At 34.2% G+C, this 23,920-nt stretch overlaps 2 protein-coding genes across 2 annotated transcripts in view; one reads left to right on the top strand and one right to left on the bottom strand.

Moving 5' to 3' along the window:
- Nucleotides 1-17,140, top strand: part of LOC127832245 (uncharacterized) — a 48,472-nt gene extending 31,332 nt beyond the window's left edge. Inside the window, exons 2-3 of the mRNA XM_052357571.1 lie at nucleotides 14,281-14,361; nucleotides 17,020-17,140. Coding sequence (XP_052213531.1) covers nucleotides 14,281-14,361; nucleotides 17,020-17,130 — 192 coding nt within the window. The 3' untranslated portion in view covers nucleotides 17,131-17,140. The remainder of the gene's footprint in view (nucleotides 1-14,280; nucleotides 14,362-17,019) is intronic.
- A 5,896-nt stretch (nucleotides 17,141-23,036) lies between these two features.
- The window catches only part of LOC127881439 (neprilysin-11-like), a 9,045-nt gene continuing 8,161 nt past the window's right edge, over nucleotides 23,037-23,920 (bottom strand). The window contains exon 8 of the mRNA XM_052429334.1: nucleotides 23,037-23,045. Within this exon, the coding sequence (XP_052285294.1) occupies nucleotides 23,037-23,045 (9 nt within the window). The remainder of the gene's footprint in view (nucleotides 23,046-23,920) is intronic.

Below are 23,920 nucleotides of genomic sequence, written 5' to 3'. Positions count from 1 at the left end.
CCGTGGGTTATTTGACAACAAACTATAACGTACACAAATTATTTATTAATTATTTGCCTTTATTATTGTCAGTAGCCAACCTACGCACAGACATTTGTTTGGTTCAAGACATGTTTGTAAGCTATTATCGAGTCGACAATGATTTAAAACATGGGTATAGACTAACACAGATTAATAATATTGACAACGATGAAAAAAAATGTCTGATAAAACAGCTAATATAAATATATATAAAGATGCTAATTAAATAAAAATTTAAAATAGTACCTAGTGAAAATGCAACAAGAGAAAAATTTAGCACATAGATAGAAACGACAACAAGAATCGTCTCAGCACCTTGAGACCATAGGCGACAACGACGCCATAATTTAGATACAACAACAACAAAAAAACTGCACACGAAACAACAATGAAATAGCAAATCATAAAACCAGTTGAGAAAACTCTTTTATGTTCAATTTAAAAAAATGCCCAAGGGAATTTTACTTGTACATTTATTATACCACCTTCATGAATAACAAAATCAATGGTATATATTTTAACTTAATTTGTCATGATTTCGGATATAAATTTTCGGATACTTTTTCCCCATTTTATCCAGATTGATTGATATTGCGGGAAAATACGATCCCTGGTTATGAGAGTGAATGCCCTTTGTTAATGTTAGCCCTTAATTTTGTTGGGAACATATTGCGAAAGCATAGAGGTATGCATACATGTATGAGAATTTTTTAAAGGCAATTATTTTAACCATTAAACATTTTTTAATTAATAAGAACACTTAAAGAAATGTTTCTGAACTGTTCTTGAATTTAATGGTTGGTGTAGATGACTATTTCCCGCAGTACTCAAGACACTTTAGGCTTCATGCTGATCATTTAATGGCCATTGTATTATTATACTGTGTAAGACTGTGTAAGTCCCACAGTATTCCAGACACAGTCGTCTTTATTCTGATCCCTTGATACTCATAAAGCAGTTAGAATGTGCCAGTAAATATGAAATTGTTGAAGAATATAATATGCAGACATGTTTCCTCACATCAGTTTTGGCTTATCAGTTACCTGGATAATAATGGCCTTGTGGTGTTTGCTGTCAGCATGGTTCTAGAAGGTGTAAAAACAATAACAAACGAGAGCGCCGATGGCGTTAAAAGCATAGGTGCAAGATACAGGGAAGAATGGCGTCACGTGGTATAATGTAGTTCGATATCGCCATCCGCGAATTTCTCAAATCAATTATTTCAAACAATTACCGACTATTTAAATAGATAATCTTTCCATTTACATCAGTGTTTGAAACGCTTATGAAAAATAATTACCCAAGCCTTTCAAAATTTAAGCACGGACAGATCTGTATCGAACTATTCTTTTCACAAATGAAAATAGACGCTACCCTATTCGTCTGCGTCAAGAATTTGTCGTAAAACATGTGGTAAGCGTTAGATGCAGACGTGCACAACAGATTGAGTTCTGAATACAGATTTCTGAATGCAGATTTTTATAGAAACTCCTCACAGCAGTTACTTCCCTTGCTTCGCCCGGTCAGTAACTTCTAGTATAAGGGAGGCCACTGCGTAGGAGATTGAGATTTATAGTGCAGATAGAATTGTTACGAACGAAATTTGTTTTAGGTTATAAGAAGATTTTTTAACATAAAACGGTCTTAGAAAAATTCACAAAAAACGGTATCAGCAATATTCTTGGAAGAAAAAGTTAGAAAAACGTTTCAAAAAAAAAATTGTAAGAATGACCGTATACTAAATTAAATAGATATTTCGTCTGATTTTTGATCAGGTAAGGCTTCATAAAGGGCAACCGATCGATGTGGATTTTCGAAATGTGGTATATACCATAAGCATAGGTGCGTAAACGCACCTATGCTAACGAGAGCGCCGATGGTGTTAAAAGCATAGGTGCAAGATACAGGGAAGAATGGCGTCACGTGGTATAATGTAGTTCGATATCGCCATCCGCGAATTTCTCAAATCAATAATTTCAAACAGTTACCGACTATTTAAATAGATAATCTTTCCATTTACATCAGTGTTTGAAACGCTTATGAACAATAATTACCCAAGCCTTTCAAAATTTAAGCACGGACAGATCTGTATCGAACTATTCTTTTCACAAATGAAAATAGACGCTACCCTATTCGTCTGCGTCAAGAATTTGTCGTAAAACTTGTGGTAAGCGTTAGATGCAGACATGCACAACAGATTGAGTTATGAATACAGATTTCTGAATGCAGATTTTTATAGAAACTCCTCACAGCAGTTACTTCCCTTGCTTCGCCCGGTCAGTAACTTCTAGTATAAGGGAGGCCACTGTGTAGGAGATTGAGATTTATAGTGCAGATAGAATTGTTTTACGAACGAAATTTGTTTAGGTTATAAGAAGATTTTTTAACATAAAACGGTCTTAGAAAAATTCACTTAAAACGGTGTCAGCAATATTCTTGGAAGAAAACGTTAGAAAAGCGTTTCCAAATTTTTTTTGTAAGAATGACCATATACTAAATTAAATAGATATTTCGTCTGATTTTTGATCAGGTAAGGCTTCATAAAGGGCAACCGACCGATGTGGATTTTCGAAATGTGGTATATACCATAAGCATAGGTGTGTAAACGCACCTATGCTAAAAAAGGAGTCGGACTGTCTGGCTGTTTATGATATTTATTAAAAGTGAACTAGAAGTTTGTAGTAAGATTAAGAAAACAGAGGTTTGCAGCCAATTTTTTTTCATTCAAAATCGGGTCTGGTAATCAGCCCCGTTCCTGATGTAAATAATTATCAGGGATTTCAATAGACGCAGAATCTTGCGTTTTGACGCGAGAAAATTAAAAATGACTCATTTTTGACGCAACCCTTTTTTCTGCTGTGCGTCATTTTGACGCGTCGAAAATTTGACCCGTGCGTCAGTCAGTGAACATCTCGAGTTCCATGGTAATAAATCCCGCTGTGCTCCTAATTGAAATTAATATTTCAGTATTTGAAACTCGGTCTATAATCGAGGGAATACCCCGGGCGTTGTTTATCTTATCTCATCTCTTCCAATACACATGTCACCGTCTAAATAGTGCGTGCCCACTAACTGGGTAATTAGCAGCAGTGATTACGTGATAACTGATTGACCATCCGATAATTGCAGGTTTTTTGCAGACTTTTCAGACGGCACGGTTAAAAAAAGTCGGCACAATTAATTTAAGTAAAAACCATATTGATCAAAGGTCTATTAATTACGTAGATCCAGTAGTAGAAATAAGTCCAGCGAGTTTTGTCAGTTGTTAATCCACCGATAATTACGAGTAACACCCATCTTATATAAACTGGAATCACAGTTCATTTTTATACTAACAAGTGATAATACTACACATAAACATTGAGAAAACACATTTTCACGATAAGATATAAATTATCCGAGTAGAATTAAATTGCTGCGTCATGACCTTCGACATTGTAAATGGCGGACTTAACATTCAACCCGCGTTCAACTCAAATTGCAAGTAATGGCGATTCAATAATGGAGAAAGCACTAACTGGATTTAACAAACGTTTGATAAGGTTTGTTAAACCCGATAACAACAAGAACAATTGGGATTATTTTAGTAAAACTATTACAGGTAAGGCATTCCAAAGTTTAATATTTCGGACATGTATAGTATTCGGATAAACAGTAATAGATATACTAGATGTGCCATGAATTTAGATTGTGTTTTGTTAGAAAAGCTATCATAGGGATGATGATAATATAATGACGATAAATATGTGATGAAAAGGTGCTACCGGTACATATCTTAAATTATTTAAATGTGTTAAAAGACTTAAATGTGTTATAACTAGCATTATATAAGGAGGTATATTTAATGTACCAATTGATTATTCATTAAAATATGTTGTGTTATGTATCATGGTATTGTTATTTAATAAAGCAGTATAACTTTTTAAGATATTGTGTTACTCTAAATAGAGCATATTTTTATCTAAAAAATTGAATAATACAGACAAAAACACAATTAACGCGCTTCAAAATTGACCCCACCATTTTTCAATTTGACTCCTCAAAATTCAGTCCAGGGGTCATTGACTCCTGGTTTTTAAAATCTATTGAAATCCCTGATTATATATTTTTCCCAAATGGCAGCTAAACATTCCCAATGGAAGGTTTACAAAAAAAAGATGAAAAAAAACAACACTGGCAGCTACTATAATAATTTTTTATTAGCGAGGCTGTTTTTGGAGAAAATCCAAGCTATTGTCATAGCCCGCTCGTCGTCCGCCGTCCGCCATCAGGTTTTTTTTGGCCCGATTTTATAGCTGAAATTAGGCTATGTTCCCAATCATGGTACACTGTAACTCCAATATAGCGCGGTCAATGGGGTCCAAGCCGCGAAACAGCGTTATAACGGATCCGCGTTATAGGTTTTGAGCTCATTTACTTCAGGGCGCTATAAACAAAACAGGTATAGAATAGCCTATAATATAGGTCATGTATATATATTGCCATGCTGTGTTGACGCAAATACATGCATATATACCGAATTGTATTGATAACAGTATACATACCGCTTTTCTTATGTGCACATTTATCCGATAATCCAATAAAATTGCAACATCACTTAAAAATAATAATCTTGAACATTAATGACGATATATGTTTAAGAAATTGGTAAACACAACCGTACGCATATATGCCATTGTCAGAAGTGTTAAGAGTACAGTGCATTATGGGGCAGAGCTTTCGTTGGACGAGCAACTTTAAATTTAGATTGAATGCAATACGACTCGTGTACAAAAAATTGTTATATTGCGTCATACGCATGCAATAAACGTGTTTCCCGGGGACTTTCTGATACCGCGCAAAAATGAAAGTGAAACTCTGTTTACAATTGCCGGTACACTGCGTTCGCATGTAAATAAATCGTCTGCATTATTTAATTTCTTATACACGAACTGAAAGAGATTAAATGACATAATACTAGAATGATAATAAAATGACAGAAAAAGTTGTTTTATACAGTAGGCAGTATATTTCACAGCCGCTCATTTAATATAGTCAAACTGCAACCATATCAAAGAAAGAATGTTTCAATCGTTTTGAATTACTTGAATTGTATAACTATCCCGCTTGCACTTAGGCTAACTTATGGAAATTATCGCACTGAACCGCTCTGATGAGGTATACATGTAATAAACACTGACACGCGAGTTTTTCACACCTTTATTGACATTACACAACAGATTAACACCAATTAGCTGTCGGTGTTGTTTAACCTCGAGGCGATTATAATCGGTTCAACGGACGGTTGAATAAAGCAATCAACATAACTGTTATTGCCGCCATCTTTGAATTGTCTGAAAATACATGAAGTTGCATTATACCGATTTGAATCAGAAATAAAATGGAAGGTTGGAGAAAAAATGGGATCCAAGCACCCTCCGCGTTATATTGGATTCAGCGTTATAACGGAGCGCTTTATATTGGAGTTACAGTGTAGTGGCTTTTAATTATTTGCTACTAAAAATAGAGATTTGTTACAGACAATTATTTTCAAGGGAAGTAATTTATATTATTATAAATCTCATATTATATATTTCCTTACCAAGAATTGAAGTTCTTTTCACAGTTACTGTAAAGATTTATTATTTTGAATATTTATAACCCAAATGATTGATTTGTCAAAGTTTTTTTTTAATGATATAATTATAATTTCTTAGATGTTCATTACATACCTGTGGACTTATGTCCATAGATACATGATTAACTCTGGCCATGATCTCTTTTAAACCACAGGCCTTGGTTGGCAGTGATGTCTGACATGGTCATAATTGACTGTGAGACCCTCCTCCCCCCTGGTTGGAATGGACAAAATTCAAGGGAAGCAATTACCTTTAAAGGGAGATGATTTCTATACCTGCCAAATGATACATAGAAATGTTATTTCAAAGTGGCGCAGTAAAGGGCATTGTGTTTCTGACAAACACATCTCTTGTTGGGTCACGAGGTCAAGGTCACTTAAAACCTTGTCACACTCTCACACCCAATTAATTGTCCAGAAAAATGTGACGAGAAATAATACATAAAATCCAATTTCACACACTGATGGCAGAAATCAATACCCTGTGAAATCCTAAACTGACAGCATTTTTAATATAAATTTTAGAAAGCAGTTTAACATGCACCTATTAACTATTAACATACTTTAATTTACGAATATTTTAAAACAGTTATAAATACAATTAACAAATCGCATTTATTAAATATCAGCACGTTTAGCGTAGCACATTTTAAGGCACCACAGAGCACTAAAAAACAAAATATGCATCAGCACTTTATACACATTATTTACATACGAGACGGCACTACATTCCTTTATTTACTTATTTTTTTTTAAGAATGACATTATGTCCGTCTGTGTTGCGTTCCGTAGCTGTCGTCGAGAAACGAAGCTTTTTAGCGATTTAGGTGTTGCAGCCATTGTGATACAGCATCTACAAGAACGCCAGCTCTTATACAAAATGTCATCTTTTACTAGAATCAATTAACAATTGAGTCCATGACATGTTAGCAAACAGGTGTTAAATCAATTATTGCTTGCCTTTAATCAAGCCATCATAATCGATTAACAGTTTATGCGAGTTCCAGCCATTCGAACAAAAGAATGCTTGAAAACTGTAGCCAGGACTGTGAAAGCAGTTTGAGCCATCCAATTATTCGAGCCTAGCAAGTTCGAGCCATCTGAATAAAAATTATATGAATATAATTTATAGGCATACAAAATCGGTGCTTTGATGCGAGTTCGAGCCAACCGGAAATTCAAGCGAAGCGAGTTCGAGCCATCGGGTTTCGACTGTTTTTTTGCAGATATCCTTCAATTATTTTGCAAAATACATAGACAATATAATATGTATTTTTTTTTTTTGCTTTTCACTTGCCTGTGATTTAAACAAAAAGAGAATAACATTTAGTATATTCTTATTTCCCTCTCTTTACCCATTTTTAGGGGGCTAAAATCCATATAGAGAAAACATCTTCAATTTGTTGTGGCCTCACAATGAAATTCTATGTATATATATATATATATATTATTTATATATAGAGTGAAGCGTTGGCTTTAGTTGATAGTTGTAGTGAATCTCATTTTAATAATTTGTGTGCACATGATGTTTGAATTTCGGAAGACTTTGTACAAAACTGGTCATTTTTAACCTTCCGAACAGAACAAAATTTTGGTCCTGCCATGTTTAATTAGATTGCTTCTTCCAAATGCACCAAAATGTACCAAGTAACTGTTCTGAAAAACATGTGCCACAAGAATAATATGTTTAAGACAACACTTGATTGGGTCCTGAAAATGACACCTGATTGTAAACACTCATAAGGAGTCGTGTTACCCTCTACCGGTATTAAGACAACACTTGAGTGGGTCCTGAAAATGTCACCTGATTGTAAACACTCATAAGGAGTCGTGTTACCCTCTACCGGTATTAAGACAACACTTGAGTGGGTCCTGAAAATGTCACCTGATTGTAAACACTCATAAGGAGTCGTGTTACCCTCTACCGGTATTAAGACAACACTTGAGTGGGTCCTGAAAATGTCACCTGATTGTAAACACTCATAAGGAGTCGTGTTACCCTCTACAGGTATTAAGACAACACTTGAGTGGGTCCTGAAAATGTCACCTGATTGTAAACACTCATAAGGAGTCGTGTTACCCTCTACCGGTATTAAGACAACACTTGAGTGGGTCCTGAAAATGTCACCTGATTGTAAACACTCATAAGGAGTCGTGTTACCCTCTACCGGTATTAAGACAACACTTGAGTGGGTCCTGAAAATGTCACCTGATTGTTAACACTCATAAGGAGTCGTGTTACCCTCTACCGGTATTATGTTACGTGTATATCACACGTTTTAAACATCACTACACAAATCTTTAAACTCTTTTAACTTTAATTACTAGTATGTCATATTGTTATGGAACCTTTTTATGTGTTAAATCCTTGAGATATTGTATAGACAACCAAAATAAAGGAACACATCAGGCTAAATAATAATTGTTTATTTTACTACAAAATATCATCTTAGAGAAACAAAAAATGTTTAATACGATTGAATAATGAACAAACAATGACAAAGTAACAGTTTATAACACATTTTTTTATGTTAGTTTTTCCTATAAATAAATCTTATAGATAAATAAATAATATATTTATTGTTTTTTATATGCACAAAATAAGTACTTTTATTTTAAAAATTATACATATATCTCATAAGAATAATAAGTTTTGTACAGACAACATATACATATTTTGCTATATACAAAATAAATGTACAATTTTGTAGTTCTATATTAAAAGAAAGTAAGTTTACATGAAAAACCAATTAATTTTGAAAATCAACACATTTTAATGCCTACGTTTTAAAACATTTATTTTAATTAGCTGCAGCATTTTTTTCCAAAAGATCAAAATGTAATATTAGTTAATATGATCTATTTATTGGTTTTCTTGTACACTTGCAAAGAATGTAATGTATGTACATGAAAAGACGCATCCATGAAGAGTATATAATTTAAAAGTTAATACCATTTAGTTTAATTTGCTGTTCAACAAAAATACGCATGTTGCAGTGCCTTCCCCAGGATTTTGTTCAGGCGCCCCGGGGCCGACCGGGGGTGGGTTGGGGAGGGGTGTCCCCTCCCGACGTTGATTTTTTAAAAAATTTAACGTGTCAATTCATGTTCTGTGGTGCGTTATAACTCAAAGAAAAACAGCGTCAAAAGACGTCATTTGGTGCGCTATGACTCTTCAAAAAAATCCCCCAGTCATTTAAAAATATATTTTTTTATATTGTTTAATTGTTTTAAAACTTTTCAGCACAGATAGTAAAATCCCGACTCGAACGATTCCCCAATACATCCGTTTCAACCCGACTCTATTACTGTATACTTACTATTTTTCAAGTTTCTATTTATTACCCGATAATCCCGTTTATTCCGTTTTTATCAATCTCTTTCTGGTAAATATTTACGATAAAAGCTTTCTGTTATTTCTTTAACACAAACCTTGCCATTTTTTAAGTGACTATTTATAGATTTGATGAAATATTGCCCCTGAATATGCGTCAATCCCCTGACCTGTTGTGTGCTTGTTAAAACGCTCAATACACGCCATTTGTATGCAATAGACGCGACGTTGTACATGCTGCAAAATTTTCACGCTCTTTTTAATTGAGAAAAAAGATTCGACACAAAATAAATTTGCACTGCTAATTTGAAGCAAAAATATTTAACGTTGCGGTAACATATACATTCGGAAGTGTGTTTCGGATTAAAAACGCGTTAACATCGACTTACGGTAATGGGTTTCGGATTACAAATTTAATTATTCCCATTTGAGATTTCAACAAATATTAACCTTTGCGTTATAAATTCAACGATAATTTGTTTACACACTTTATGAGTCAAATAAATGTTTTGACGGAATTATGCATGAAATTCACGTTGTCCACGAGGATCACGGCCGGTTGTCATCATCAGTCTTCTAACTATCGATTATCGGACGAAACATTTACAAGTGTGCGTAATTAATTCAACGAAAATTTGTTAAAGCGCATAACGTGTCGAATAAATGTCAGAAAAACGAGGTGAATCAGTTCTATAAATGGACATGTTGAAATATACATGTACTGGAATTAAATAAATTGTTATCACATAATTGTAACCGGGAGTCATTTGCACAACTTACTCGCTATAATAATTAATTGTTTACCACTTGCAATTAATTTCTCGTATTAATTATGAGTCATAGGTAACACTTGTTTACAGTAAAAAGGTGTGATGATGATGCCCGAAACCGTCTTTAATGTTCTGTACTGTACTAATTACCGGTTTTATATTACTCAAATGGTACAACTTCTTGCTAATCAAGCTGCGATAAACTCTTACTTCATGCCCGACGTCAATCAAAAATAATGGTCGATAGTTAACCCCGCCCTCATAAGCATTCTCGTAACCGATTGGACGATGAACTTCACAGTTTGACGACTGGAAAGTTACCAGATACATCCTTGTCAGCATTTAAATGACCGTGTAATGTGGCTAGAATAATCGATACGCGCGTCATGCTATTCTCTTATCAGTGGATTATCCTTTACCCCATGTGGTGTTTATGGCGATAACTTGTGAAAGTAGCTACCGAGTGCTCTTTTAAAACAGGGAATATTGATACACTGATAGGGAAACCTTGATTTTTTTGGACAATCTCCACTTTCTTTTACTGAAGAATACACTGATCGGAAAATTTGAAGCGCCCCGGGGACTCTGATTTCGAAATTCAAGCGCCCCGGCAAGGGGCGCTTAAATGGCCTGGGGAAGACCCTGGCATGTTGATGTGCACATTGCAAAAATTACAATAAGCATGCATGTCATATTTAAAAAAAGGGACAAAATTGTCACAAAACCAGGTTTTCAATTTGAAAAAAAAGTCTGATAAAGGGAGACAGCTCAAACTGAACTGATTGTTTATAATTAACCCCCTTTGTTTCAAAATAAATATATTTTTAGTCATGGCGACCTTGACCTTGGAGATATTGACTTAAATCTTTTGTGCGAAACACCGTCCAATGATGGTGAACAAATGTGCCAAATGATTTTTAAATCCCACAATGAATGACACAGTTATGGCCCGAACAAGCTGACATTTATGGCCATTTTTGACCTTTGAACTCAAAGTGTGACCTTGGATATATCGACGTAATTATTTCGCGCGACACACCGTCTAATGATGGTGAAAAAATGTGCCAAATGATTTAAAAATCTCACAATGAATGACAAAGTTATGGCCTGGACAAGCTTGTTACGCCCCCCCCCCCTCGCCAGTGCGCCCACCACCCGCCCGCCCGCCGACATTCGCCAATCTAATAACCAGTTTTTTCCTTCAGAAAACCTGGTTAAAAATAGTTAAACCACGAAACACATAATCACAATAATTGTTTAAATTGTCATTTTTCCATGACTGACAGTCGTTTAGGCACCTATAGTTGCAATGTAGTACATTTTTCGCAGTTTGTCTATAAAGTCAAATTCTTTTGTTTTCATCAATCTACAATCATCAGTTGTGATCTTAAATCCACCGTCCCAATCTGATGCAGCAAATACCAAATCGTTGTTTTCATTATTGCCTCCACAAAATTGTTTGACTTTTACCAGACATGTCCTAAAATATTCAACCTCACTCTGCAAATGTGTACCTCCAAACTTAATTTTCTCATGCAAGATGTTAAGGAAGAAGTCATATATTGCATAATCCAGAAACGATGTTTTTCTAAATGTATCCAACTGTCCTCCAGAAAGCGCAGGCATTTCATGTGGGTTTTCATTTGCCGGAAGATATATTATGTCTGCAATAGACCAGTTTAAAAATCTTCTCATCAAAATGAGTGATTCATCAATACGTTCAGTTACCATTACCAAAGAAAACTCCTTCGCTAAAAATTGCAGATATTCCTGGACTGTTTTCATATCAGTTTTTTTTATGGCATTGTCAAATCCGAAATCCTTGGCCATAGAATTTCTCGTTCTGGAATACAAATTATTATCGAATTTCTTTGGATTATTGACGATATTATGAATAAACTTTTTAGATGGAATATTGTTTAAATACTTCACATTCCTAACATCTCTGTAATAGTATGCAGCACTGACCATGCGGCCAAAAGGTTCCCGAATGATAGCGATTTGGACTGCGTCTTCAGGTAAAACTTCGTTATACATTGTGCTGTTATACACTCCATGGCAGGCCAGGATATCATGGCGGGCGGAGTTAAGTGGCGGCAGGACTAGCTCCTTAGTGAGAAAATTACCTTTCTTTGGAATAGCGATGCTAAGGTTATGGCGCAGTCCAAAACGAAAAAAAAGGTTTTGCATCATTGTAGAGCCAGCTTTATGCACTTTCAAGAATGCTATATGCGTAAACTTTTTAGATCTGTTATGATTTTGAATTAAAAATGGCGTTGCCCTAGTATTCTGAGTCAATGCATTTTCAGAAACCATTCTTCTTGTTGCGCTAGTATTTTGAGTCAATGCACTATCAAAAAGCATTCTTCTTGTACCATTTAATCCAGAATAAGAAACAGTTCTGCTTGTTTTGTTTCTATGGTTCGATGGATGGCTTGCAACGCTATCATACTCATAACGTTCCAACAAATGGCGTGCAAGGAGTGATGGCGTTGACACTTGAACTGTGTTTCTCAAATCAAAATTCACTATTGTCTTCAACACTAAGACCAATATGGTAACCAAAATCCACAACATTGAGATCTTTGCTGCTGCTACACTCAACCTCTGAACATATGGTAATCGAATAGCACATTGCATTTTTATCAACCAAGAAAACACAAGTAAATTTTAAATTATTATTTGCCTTCTTATATATACCGTCAATTCTACCCAAACTTCAGGTGATAATGAGTTGACTTCCACAAACATACTGGTGCTTTTCACAAATATTTAGCCTGTCAGCCTAAACATGTATTGACATGACAGAATTAAATTGCTTTATAGAATTTACCTTTTCATATATATTATTGTTGTTTTTCACAAGTTTGATTTTTTGGTAATTGCCATGTGGTGTAAGATCTTACATGGCCAATCAGCAAACATTTGCATTATGCATTTAAGATCTAAAGCAAGATTACAGTATTAAAATATTATTGAATTGATTTAGTTTTCTAGTTTGAGCATGCAAAGGTTCATCATTATAAATCCACATCAATTATATAAACATTTTGCAGCATTTTTTGCTGTTTATGGAGTTTTTTGGGACCAATCCCCAAATGTTATTACACATTAATTTCTGTTTTGGTTGATATAATAGTAATTTGTATTGTTTAACATTTGCCAAATTTACTATTTCACAATTTTGGTCAGATTCCATGCATTGTCTGTGGTGATTGTCTTACTTCGTAAATAGCACCGGTAAACAGCACTTTTCAAATCAAGATATTAGAGGGCTTGAAAAGCCCAAAGTCACTCACCTGAGATACACATGAATTGACCTGTTCTGTGCAGCCCAAGATATCAAAAGAACAAATGTTCTAACCAATTTTCATTTAGAGTGGTCAACCTATAAATGAAACTTGTACAGTGCTAACAATGTTTTACTATAGCCATATAAGGATAAATTCCCCACCCCTTGGCTACCATTTGATTGTTTTCAAACTTATTGCACCTGCCATCAAATGTGGTCATTAATATGACATTGCTAATCTATATGAGCTACGTCTTGTAACGTTAATATTTAAATTAACAAGAGATGTGTTTGTCAGAAACACAATGGGTTCGCATTTTTAGCAGGGGTGTGACCTCTAAAAAAAATAATTCTTTCTGACAAGCTTTCGCAGCCGATCGTGGCAACCGTTATGCAGTGCTCTTGTTTATTGTTTATGTTCAAATGTATACAAGTTTGTGTCAAAAAATAATTACCAGGTAAATGCAACTTAAAGGGATCTTTTCACGGTTTGGTAAATTGAAAAAAGTTGTTTCAGATTCGCAAATTTGTGTTTTAGTTATGATATTTGTGAGGAAACACTATTACTAAACATTTACCATAGTCCAATATAGCCATTATATGTATCTTTTGACGATTTGATAACCTAAAAATTATTAAGCGTTGCAACTCAAAACAATTGAATAATTTGGAGAGTTCTGTTGTTGTCGTTTAAATTTACGAAACTACGAAGATTGCTTATATAAGGTATAAAATACTTTAACTGTGTATACTCGGCAGAATAGCCGAGAGGGCTAATGCGTTTTTACTTCAGACTAATTCCAGGATTCCGGGGGTCACTGGTTCGAACCCTTGTACCTGCTACTTTTTTTTGCTTTTTTTAATTTTATTCTTGATTTTTTTACTGGAGCTTTTAAGATCCAATGTTTACATTTATCAATATAAAGCATTTAATGACAAACTTCAAAATATGCCAAAATCTGTGAAAAGGCCCCTTTAAAATAAAATAATGCAGTTGCAGTGGTCATTACGGTAACAACTTAAGGAAATTAAAGACAGAAAAAAAATGAAAATATTTATAGACTTGATTTTTGTCACGTCTATCCTGAATTACACTGAATAATTGGTGGTTGTTGCGAAAACTATTGCTGATTTAAAAAAGTGTGTAGTACACAGGTATACATGTTATATAAAACTTTATTTTACATGAGCAGGTATTACAACAAATTATATCAGCCATGAATTCCATTTTTTGTTTCCATTTCAGTACATCGGTTCATTCTCTGTGAATGGGGAGGATCAATCAACCAGGACAGAGTTTGTTCAACATCAGCTGGCGAATATGCATGTAAGGCCTTCACATTGGAATGTTTGGGAAAGAAATGATTTAGTAAAACTGTGTGCATTTGTATTTTATTTCTCAAAGTAATGTTTGTAATGGAAACTGCATCTGCCTTATAATCAGATTTTTTTTATTACGATCTATTCTTGTAAATATATGGAAAAATTCCAGCAAAAAAATCAAATAAAAACACAGACTCGTTCCCTCAAAGACATGCAAGTATTGTTCCATACTGAAAATTGTCTGCACAGGGTGTCTTAATACATGTGAAAGTCTTTACACTAACAACCTTCCCGCAGCCTCGCACTGGCGAAATGCAAGCTAGTAGAAATTGAGTTATGAATATAGATCAGCCAGTAAAATTTCACCTGTGACTATAATTGAGTTATGAATATAGATCAGCCAGTAAAATTTCACCTGTGACTATAATTGAGTCATGAATATAGATCAGCCAGTAAAATTTCACCTGTGACTATAATTGAGTCATGAATATAGATCAGCCAGTAAAATTTCACCTGTGCCTATAATTGCATAATGATTTGGGCTACTTTTAAGCCTAAAAATATTAAGATCTTTATTTAAGCTTTACTCAATCCATAATTTGATCCTTAGAATACATCTTCTTTACTATGAGTCCTAGACCTGGGCCCTGTCTGTCATATCAAAAACTATTAAAGAGCTTCCTAGACCTGGGCCCTGTCTCTCATATCAAAAACTATTAAAGAGCCTCATACAAAACTAAATTTATCAGTGTCAGGTATCAGACTATCAGTGTTTTTTGTTATTTGAATGTTAGTGATAAACAATTATGGTCAATGGTTAAAATAAGGGTCATGTTACTGGAAACAGTTGTTTTCAAGGACTTACAATTATTGTGAAGACCATAATAAGCCCCAGGCTTTTAAAATAATGACTTGAAAGAACAAAAGTGTTACCTATTACTCAACCTTGTAAATAATTAAATAACATACTGCTAGGGGCAATAAGGACGTGCTCTAGAAATTGTCCATAATAACAGCTATTCGCTAACATAGTTACATACATGCTCTTATCTTGGCATTTACTTGGGAAGATGTTTTGCAGTTAGCTGAAATTATTCAATAACTGCATGTCTATTTCTCCCCCAGTGTCGTAACAGACACAGTTTTGAATGCAGACATGCCTCGGAATCAATGCTTGTTTGGCCCAACTGTGCTGCAATCGACAACCTGTCATCTCAGCTGCTTTTAGCATGGCTGAGAATTGTGTGTCTCTGTTAAATTGATAGGAAAAAATATGATTGATTGAAAAAACCCAATTGCATTAATTGCTTTTGAAGTTGGATGGTCTGCAGTTGCTTATCTATGAACATGCTTGCCTGAAACTCCAGTTACATAATTATGAGTATTGAAAAGCAGACAGAACTTACTGCTACTGATTTCAGCGGAAGTTAGTTCATTTTGCTTTTCAAATAACTACATGAATGATGCAATTTGAGCCTTACGATACTTGCAACATCAATACGAATATGCTTACATGAGTTTGAATGATTACTATAAGTTTTTGTAGCTTTTCCATACTGCAAAGAAGGCTTTTCTCTGTGCAAATTGCTCAGCAGACATAAACAATATGTTTTTCAACTTGTAGGATATTGTTTTCCCTGTAGGATCTTAACAAACCTAATGAGCTTGAATCATCACAGCTGATGATCATTCCTGCTCAAGCTCACAACTGGCTGTTTTTTATCTGTTTAATACTCAAAGTACATCGATGCATTAGTTTTCTAATGGGCATCTAAATGTACACGCTTTTTGGTGACACATCCTTCAGCTGATTCATTGAAAATAAAAGTCATAAATTTGTCAATGTTTCCCAACCATTGCCAGCTTAGCTTCCGCTAAAATTATCTCAAGAATTTTTGAATACACTTCTTTTAATCAACCACTCGTCATTGGTCAAACAAAAAAATTGATCAACCAATCAGAAACTGCTTTATTGCTGCCACTTGGTCTGACAAACAGAGAGTGTCATAGTAACAGAAAGAGCATAACTGATTACATGCAAGATTACTACGTGGTCAGTGCTATCAATTAAGCAGCCTTCTGGAAAGATAGGGCTAAATGCAAGTGTGTAATGCGTTGCCTCAGATGAGCCTGTGCTGTCCTCACAGGCTAATCAGGGACAACAATTTTTGTCTAAACTGGATATTTTCTATTAAGAGATGAAAAATAGCGTAAAAGAAGAAATTCCCTGATGAGCCTGCGCAGACTGCATAGGCTAATCTGGGATGAAACTTAACGCACATGCAAGTTCCTTTTTTCCCAATACTAGACTCAACTATTTGGTTACTGGTCAAGTTAAATCATCAAACATGTTTAATTTGTATTTGAATCTTGGAATAGAAAACAGGTGTATACTTGGGAGGGATACTTTGGGGGATTTGAAAGTAAAAAACTGTTATAGTTGCATAACATCGACTAATCTAGTCCCCAACTCAGCCCTCTTATTTATTAAAGAGGTTTTTACTATCAAATCAGATCTGGGCTTCAATTTGAGATTCACACTTCTATGTAATATTACAATGGTATAAAAATATGGTAATTATGGGTTTCATGCAGATTTTATGGTCATTATACCAGTTGAAGTGACGTACTAACATGTTGTATTGTTTACATACTGTTACAGAAAGTGGAGAAGAGCAAGAAAGTTCTGCTGGTAATTTCCCTGTCTGGAGTGAAAGTTTGCAGCAGCTCAGGGGAGGTAAATAGGAAAATCCTTATATGTGTCTTGTTCTGAGAAAACTGGGCTTAATTCATGTGCGTAAAGTGTCGTCCCAGATTAGCCTGTGCAGTCCGCACAGGCTCATCAGGGACGACACTTTCCGCTTTAATGGTATTTTTAGTTTCAAGGAAGTCCCTCCTTACCAAAAATCAAGTTTAGGGGGAAAGTGTCGTCCCTAATTAGCTTGTGCGGACTGCACAGGCTAATCTGGGACGACACTTTACGCACATGCATTATGACCAGCTTTCGCAGAACAAGACACATATGAGCCTTTTCCTGGTAAAACTGGGCTTAAAGCATGCAGGTAAAGTGGCATCGTAGATTAGCCTGTGCAGTCCACACAGCAGGTAAAGTGGCATCGTAGATTAGCCTGTGCAGTCCACACAGCAGGTAAAGTGGCATCGTAGATTAGCCTGTGCAGTCCACACAGTCTAATCAGGCTCAACAATTTTAGCCTTAAGCATAATTTTTTGCTAAGAAGAGACTTCAAACTAAAAATTGCTTAAAATCAGAAAGTGTTCCTGATTAGCCTGTGCAGACTGCAAAGGCTAATATAAGATGACATTTTATGTTCATGAATTTATCCCAGTTTTGATAAGCTGAAAAATATTGTTCACAAGCTAAATGTGTCACAGTGTACCAAATAAAATTCAGGCTGCTAAGAAAGTAGAGACTCAGATTTTTCTCAATATTTCGATGTAAAGCTTCAGAAGGGACGGTCTTTAATTAAGATGGCTATGTATGGCTTAAAGCCATACATAGCCATCTTAATTAAAGACTCATGCCTTGTGTCTGGTTACAACATTCTAGTAATTTCATGCAAGTGTGCTTGTGGAATGGATCAACACTTTCAAAGTTACCTCCCTTGAATTTACAGAAGATGATTTCATTAAGGTCTGACTGATATTTATGATAAATCAATGGCTACATTTATAGTCCATTTAGTGTACTTACTGTAACTTGTACTGTATTGGGTAAATGGCATGGAAGCCAAACTCTGCATCTAGACATCAGTGGCAAAGATCCAAAGTATGATTATTTTTATCTAGATAAATGCCTGACTTTATCCAGACTTGTCTATTTTATAAGTTCATTTACACGGTAATGTTTGAGAGGTGCTTAATAAGATGCTGGAATATTTTTCTCCTTGTGTAAAACACAACACTGTTAACACATTTACAAAAATTACAATTTTATGTTTACCTGCTCGATATTACATGCTTGATATAATCCTGGCCCCGTGTTCACAAAACTTTTTACTGTCATCGAAAATCGATTTTGCATGACATTGAAAATCGTTGTCAAGTGACATCGATGACAAAGTTCGAGTTCACGAAGTTATTTAAAATTGATGTCGTTCAACATCGGTTTTAACGACATCGATTTTTTTCGACTTTTTGTGGACGTAAGCGGTAAAGCGGAAGTTGTTTTTTGTTGACGTCTGCTGCAACTACAATGACTGCTCAGGTGCATTGGTCTATGTCGGAAAAAACCTTCGTGGTTCAACTGATAAATGATCGGTACGACGAGTTATATTGTCGATTTAAAGGTGCCACACTAGGTGGCAAAAAAAAGGAACAAACCTGGCAAGAGGTTGCTGATACCTTCATAGGTGAGTCGCAATTAACTTGTTTGTTTTGAAATGTCATCTTACTATTAGTCTTAGTGAAGTTAGTCTGTAGACAAAACATTCATTTGTTTTGATAGAACTAGCACATGCCTGTATAACCGAAAGTAAGAAAATTCGGCATTAATATATATATTCATAATGTTTCAGTGACCTATGAACAAAAACAATGTCTGAAAATTTTTGGCAGCTTCATGTTTGCAACTGAAAATTATGTTTTTAAATCATTTGTAATAACTTCAAGTCACTGAAGTTCTAGGCATGTTTAATTGCCTCAAATAATATCACACTATTAGTAGCATCTAGCCTATCAAGCGTCTGTGTGTTTGTGACGATTAAATGTATGTTCTGAAAATGACGGCCTTGTTTAGTCTATTCTAACACTATTATTAGCACATACAGAGCCCTAATCAACAAATCCGTTCACCATAATTCCTTACAGGTTCTAGAATCTGATTGCCTTTTGCATGTTAATCCTTGGTCTGTCCGCCCTAAATCTAAGATTATATGAAATCATTAAAAGAGGCTACATAGTAGTTTTTATTCAGTATTAGATCTAAATATTAATACCATAGTATGATTAGTCACAAAGTGTGAGATATGGCACAATATCAATTATTCAAACCATGACTGATTATAATGTATATGCATTGCAAGAGAAAAGCTTAACAATCTGAAATTCTCAAAATATTTCTGATTAAACTTACATGTAAAATACTTTCCAAACAGTCCTACATGTATAACCAAGAGCAAGTAGTATTTCCTACCCTGGTCTGAACCAACCTGTTATATAAAAATATTTCTGATTAAACTTAAAATACTTTCCAAACAGTCCTACATGTATAACCAAGAGCAAGTAGTTATTCCTATCCTGGTCTGAACCAACCTGTTATATAATTTTGTTTTACAAAATTATATAAAAAAAATCAAAAATTTAGAGATACTTTTTACAATTAGGCTATATAATTAAGCTTTGCAACATTTTATCCACAAAGGACCATTTGAACTTTTTTTTACTGTTATGAGATAAATGACCACAAAATGATAGGATACAATCTAATTGGAAATTACTTATTTATATATATATAAAGTTAGATTAATTTGTCTGTTTAAATGCAGGACTATCTCAAATATTTTTGTTCACTAATTTGATTGCATAGAATACACTGTGCGAGAAAAAAATGAGAATTTGGACAGAAATAGTGCTACTCAGTGTAAACAAAAAAAATAAAAAAATTCCAATACTAAACTGTTGTGGTTTTGTTAATGAAAAAATGTTTCTAATTGATAATGATTATTTTTTACAAAATGTTAATGTTTTCTTATCAAAACAAAGACAGAACAAAATATTAATAAGAAAGATCTAGCAAAATCATGTTTGCTAGGGTGCCTTTATAGACATTCATGTCTTTATATGTGTCATATATTTTTAGCTCGACTATGTCTTTTGACATATTGCTTTTATATTTTGTGTACTTCTTTATCAACATGACCCCAACCTATAAACAAGAGCAGACAACTGTATTTAGCATTTTGTAAGAATTATGTGCCCTTTTTATACTTAAAAAATTGAAAAGTTGGTTGAGTTTTGTGCTTAGGTCCACTTTATACCTAAAGTAACAAAGCTATTGCTTGCATACTTGCAACACTTACTAACTATATAGGGGGACTGTGCAGGCAAAGTTGTGTAACTCTGACTGGCATTTGACATTATTATGTCCCGTTTTATACCTAGAAAAACATAAGCAATGAATATGTTTCAATTATGTTCCTCTTCCATTTAGAATATGACTATATTACCTTTCATTTCAGCTCCAGTGTCGCACAATGTTCTAGGACAGTGCGTCAAATAAAAGACATGTATGCGCAGTTAAAATGTCGAGGTACCTTACACTTTGCATTTATATCATGATCGTATGTACCAGTTTTAATAGAATGTAAAAATGAAACAAAATGACATGTTCTCATTATGTAATGTAGTGAAATGTTTTCTTTTATTGCACCCATTGTAAAAACTGTATAATATTAAATGTAATTTATTAAGTATTTTATGCACACAAAAATAAAAAAGTTCATGTAATTGTTGAATATTATGAGCTCATTACATGTGTTTTGCGCGCCAGTAATATTTTGCTAGATCTTTAATCACGCTCATTATTCATGCTTGTTGATTATTTTTAATACTTTGGCAAAATGTAGTTAAATGTATTTTTGATGATTAAAATAAATTTCTGAGTATTAAAAAATTATAATAGCATTAGTTAGTTCCTTTGGCCCATTAATAGTTTAACAAGTAATCTCTAATCTTTATTACATATTCCTTAATCAGTGTTTATTTTTGTCAACATATTGAGAAAATATTTGTTATAATATAAAGATGTATGCTCTTAAAATACATTGGTATATGTGCTGAGAGCTTAATCTTTCAGTTAATACTATTTTTGAACTGTTCAATTCAATAGTTCAGTTTTTTAGTCTTACCATGTTTTTTTTAACCCTTTCAGTGCTGGAACCGGATTTTGAAGGCCTTTGCAAACAGTTTGGATCCAGATGAGACGCCACAGAACGTGGCGTCTCATCAGGATCCAAACTTTTCGCTATTCTGATAGTATTATTGAAACAAAATCGAAGAAAATGCTAATTTTTATAAATTCAGCAGACGACATTTTTGCAGACGACAAATTTACCAGCATGCAAAGGGTTAATAATAATCACTGCCAATTATTATTGTACATCAAAAATAAAAAATATCAATGTTGATTGTTTAATAATTTTTCAAAGATTACAGTATATGATATTTAAGTTAAAAGAATGGTTCATAAATATACCTCGCTTAATTTCAGCCAAAAAAAAAGAGTCTGACAGAAAAGAACTGGAGGGGGGCCTCCAGCTGTATTAACCACCGTGGAAGACCTGGTCATAGATGGCATCCGCGACAAGCCACAGCTGATTGGCATTCCGGGTGGCATTGATTCAGGTGATTGTTATGCATGTATAATGATCTTTTTAATTTATCTTTCACTGTTGCATTTTCTTTCAAATTTGTAACATGCATGAATATGAATGGAATATTTAGAACTGCAAACCGACCTGCAATATACGTTACCAGATTATTTTGGAAACATTAAACAATGAACCATACACAATGGCTCTGCTTCAATATATTTGTCTTGTTTAATATTTAACCATTATATACATATCTGGCAATAATAATTTGTGGAATGTTAATTGGTTTTATTTTGGTGAAGGGGCATTAATAGTAACATCTGTATGTCTGGCCGTCTGTCTAAAGTTGTGACCGGTGCCAATTAGTGGTGGCATCATTGTCTCATGGACACATTTCTTGTTTATTCATAGATGTTATAATTTGTTGTATTGAAGGCATGGCTGATGTTGCTGAGATGGCAGACCATGATGAAGCCTCAGCCAAGGTACACTAAACTGTTGCTGAGTGTACATCAAAGCCTGCACTGCCTGCTCGAATGTAGCCACTTCTTCAACATCAAGACCATCAAAAGGTATATTTCAATATGTCAATATTTTAAGACCAAAAATCATCTTTTGACATCCGAATCTGGAAGCATACTGATACATCACAACTATATTAACTTGAGTATGCAGATGATGATATGAAAGTCATATTGCCTTCTACACAATAAACCATACTCAATAAACCAATACCCTAAACCAATCTATTTAAGAGATATACATGTACTACAACTTGTTTCTCAGTCTCGCATGATAAACTTGATCTCCATCCGACACGCACATAATATTCTATTACTCATTATTTTGTGGTCGTTTATAATTAGAAAAAAGTTAAAATACTATATATTATCGGAAACCATGGTCTAAAATGTCGATATTAGCATAGAGCTTATATTTATACGATCGCTTGATATTCTATTGTTTTTGGTCTGGTAATAGGATAAAAAGCATGCACATAACTGAAATAACAATTAAAACTTTAAGAACAGAGTCATTTTTAACTTCACTGATGTATGAAGTTTCGTTTGTGTGCATATAAATTGTTCAAATCATAACTGGCATAAATCAGTTACAAAAACATGCATGTAAACATGGATAAAATGAAGATAGTATTTAGTTTCTTAAGCACAATTTGAATTTGTCAATGTATAATTAACTTCCAGAATCGTGAAAAAGAGAGAGAGAAACAGATGCTATGAAGAAGAGCTACTTGAGCTGGAAACAAGACGTGCACAGGCTGAGTTGGACCTGCTGTTGCAGAGGCAACAGCAGGAAAAACAGCTACATGATCTTAGAATTAAGGTGATCACAGAGGCTGCAGAGCAAGAGAGACAACTTTTTACTTTAAAAAAAGAGTTGTTAAACTCAAATATAAAGTCTGCAATGGATCAAGGCCTTCTTTTGTTTGAATCTTAAACTTAACATGTTCCTAGGGGCATATCGACTGCTAATAGACAAGTTAAATAGCTATTATTTGCAGAAACAGCTACATAGGACTGATTTATGCATGTTTTTATTAATTAAATGTATAAATAATTTGTGACACTCAAATATGAATAAGTGAAACCTACTTACCATAAATAAAGGACCAAGTTTTGTAAATGATGAAAGTGCTATACTGATGGGCAGCTGGTGTTCCACTTATTCATATTTTAATGTCATACATTATTTATACATGTAATTCACATAGCATGCATGAATCAGTCCTTTGTAGCTTTGCTGCAAATAATATCCATTTAACTTGTTGTTAGCAGTCAATATGCCCCTTGAAACATGTTTGACTCAAGATATATTTTGTGTCCGTGAAATATTTAAAATGCATTTGTCTTTAGCATTTAAGACACATTTCTAGTTTCCAATATACCTGTTTAAATGAATAACTGTTGATACGCTACGCTTTCTTTTGTCTAACTTGTCTTTCTTGATCTGCAGCCTCGGTGATCCTTCTCTTATCTTTTTGCTATTGATATAATACTTTGTTAGTTTATCATTATGTGAATGAATCTTTGTTTAGTTATCTTCAAAATGACTGTGAATGTTTTTGTGATCAGATTCTAGAAAACGTTTTTCGATTATTTTCTTAAGTTTGAGTCTTACATTTTACTAAAAAAAGTTGGTGAATCCAACCCTGATAATTTCATTAATGATTTTTTTATGCTCCCCTTTGAAGAAGAGGGGGTATATTGTTTT

The sequence above is a fragment of the Dreissena polymorpha genome, chromosome 5 (genome assembly GCF_020536995.1).
Source record: "Dreissena polymorpha isolate Duluth1 chromosome 5, UMN_Dpol_1.0, whole genome shotgun sequence".
Taxonomy (NCBI): domain Eukaryota; kingdom Metazoa; phylum Mollusca; class Bivalvia; order Myida; family Dreissenidae; genus Dreissena; species Dreissena polymorpha.
This window is presented reverse-complemented; position numbering and strand designations above follow the sequence as displayed.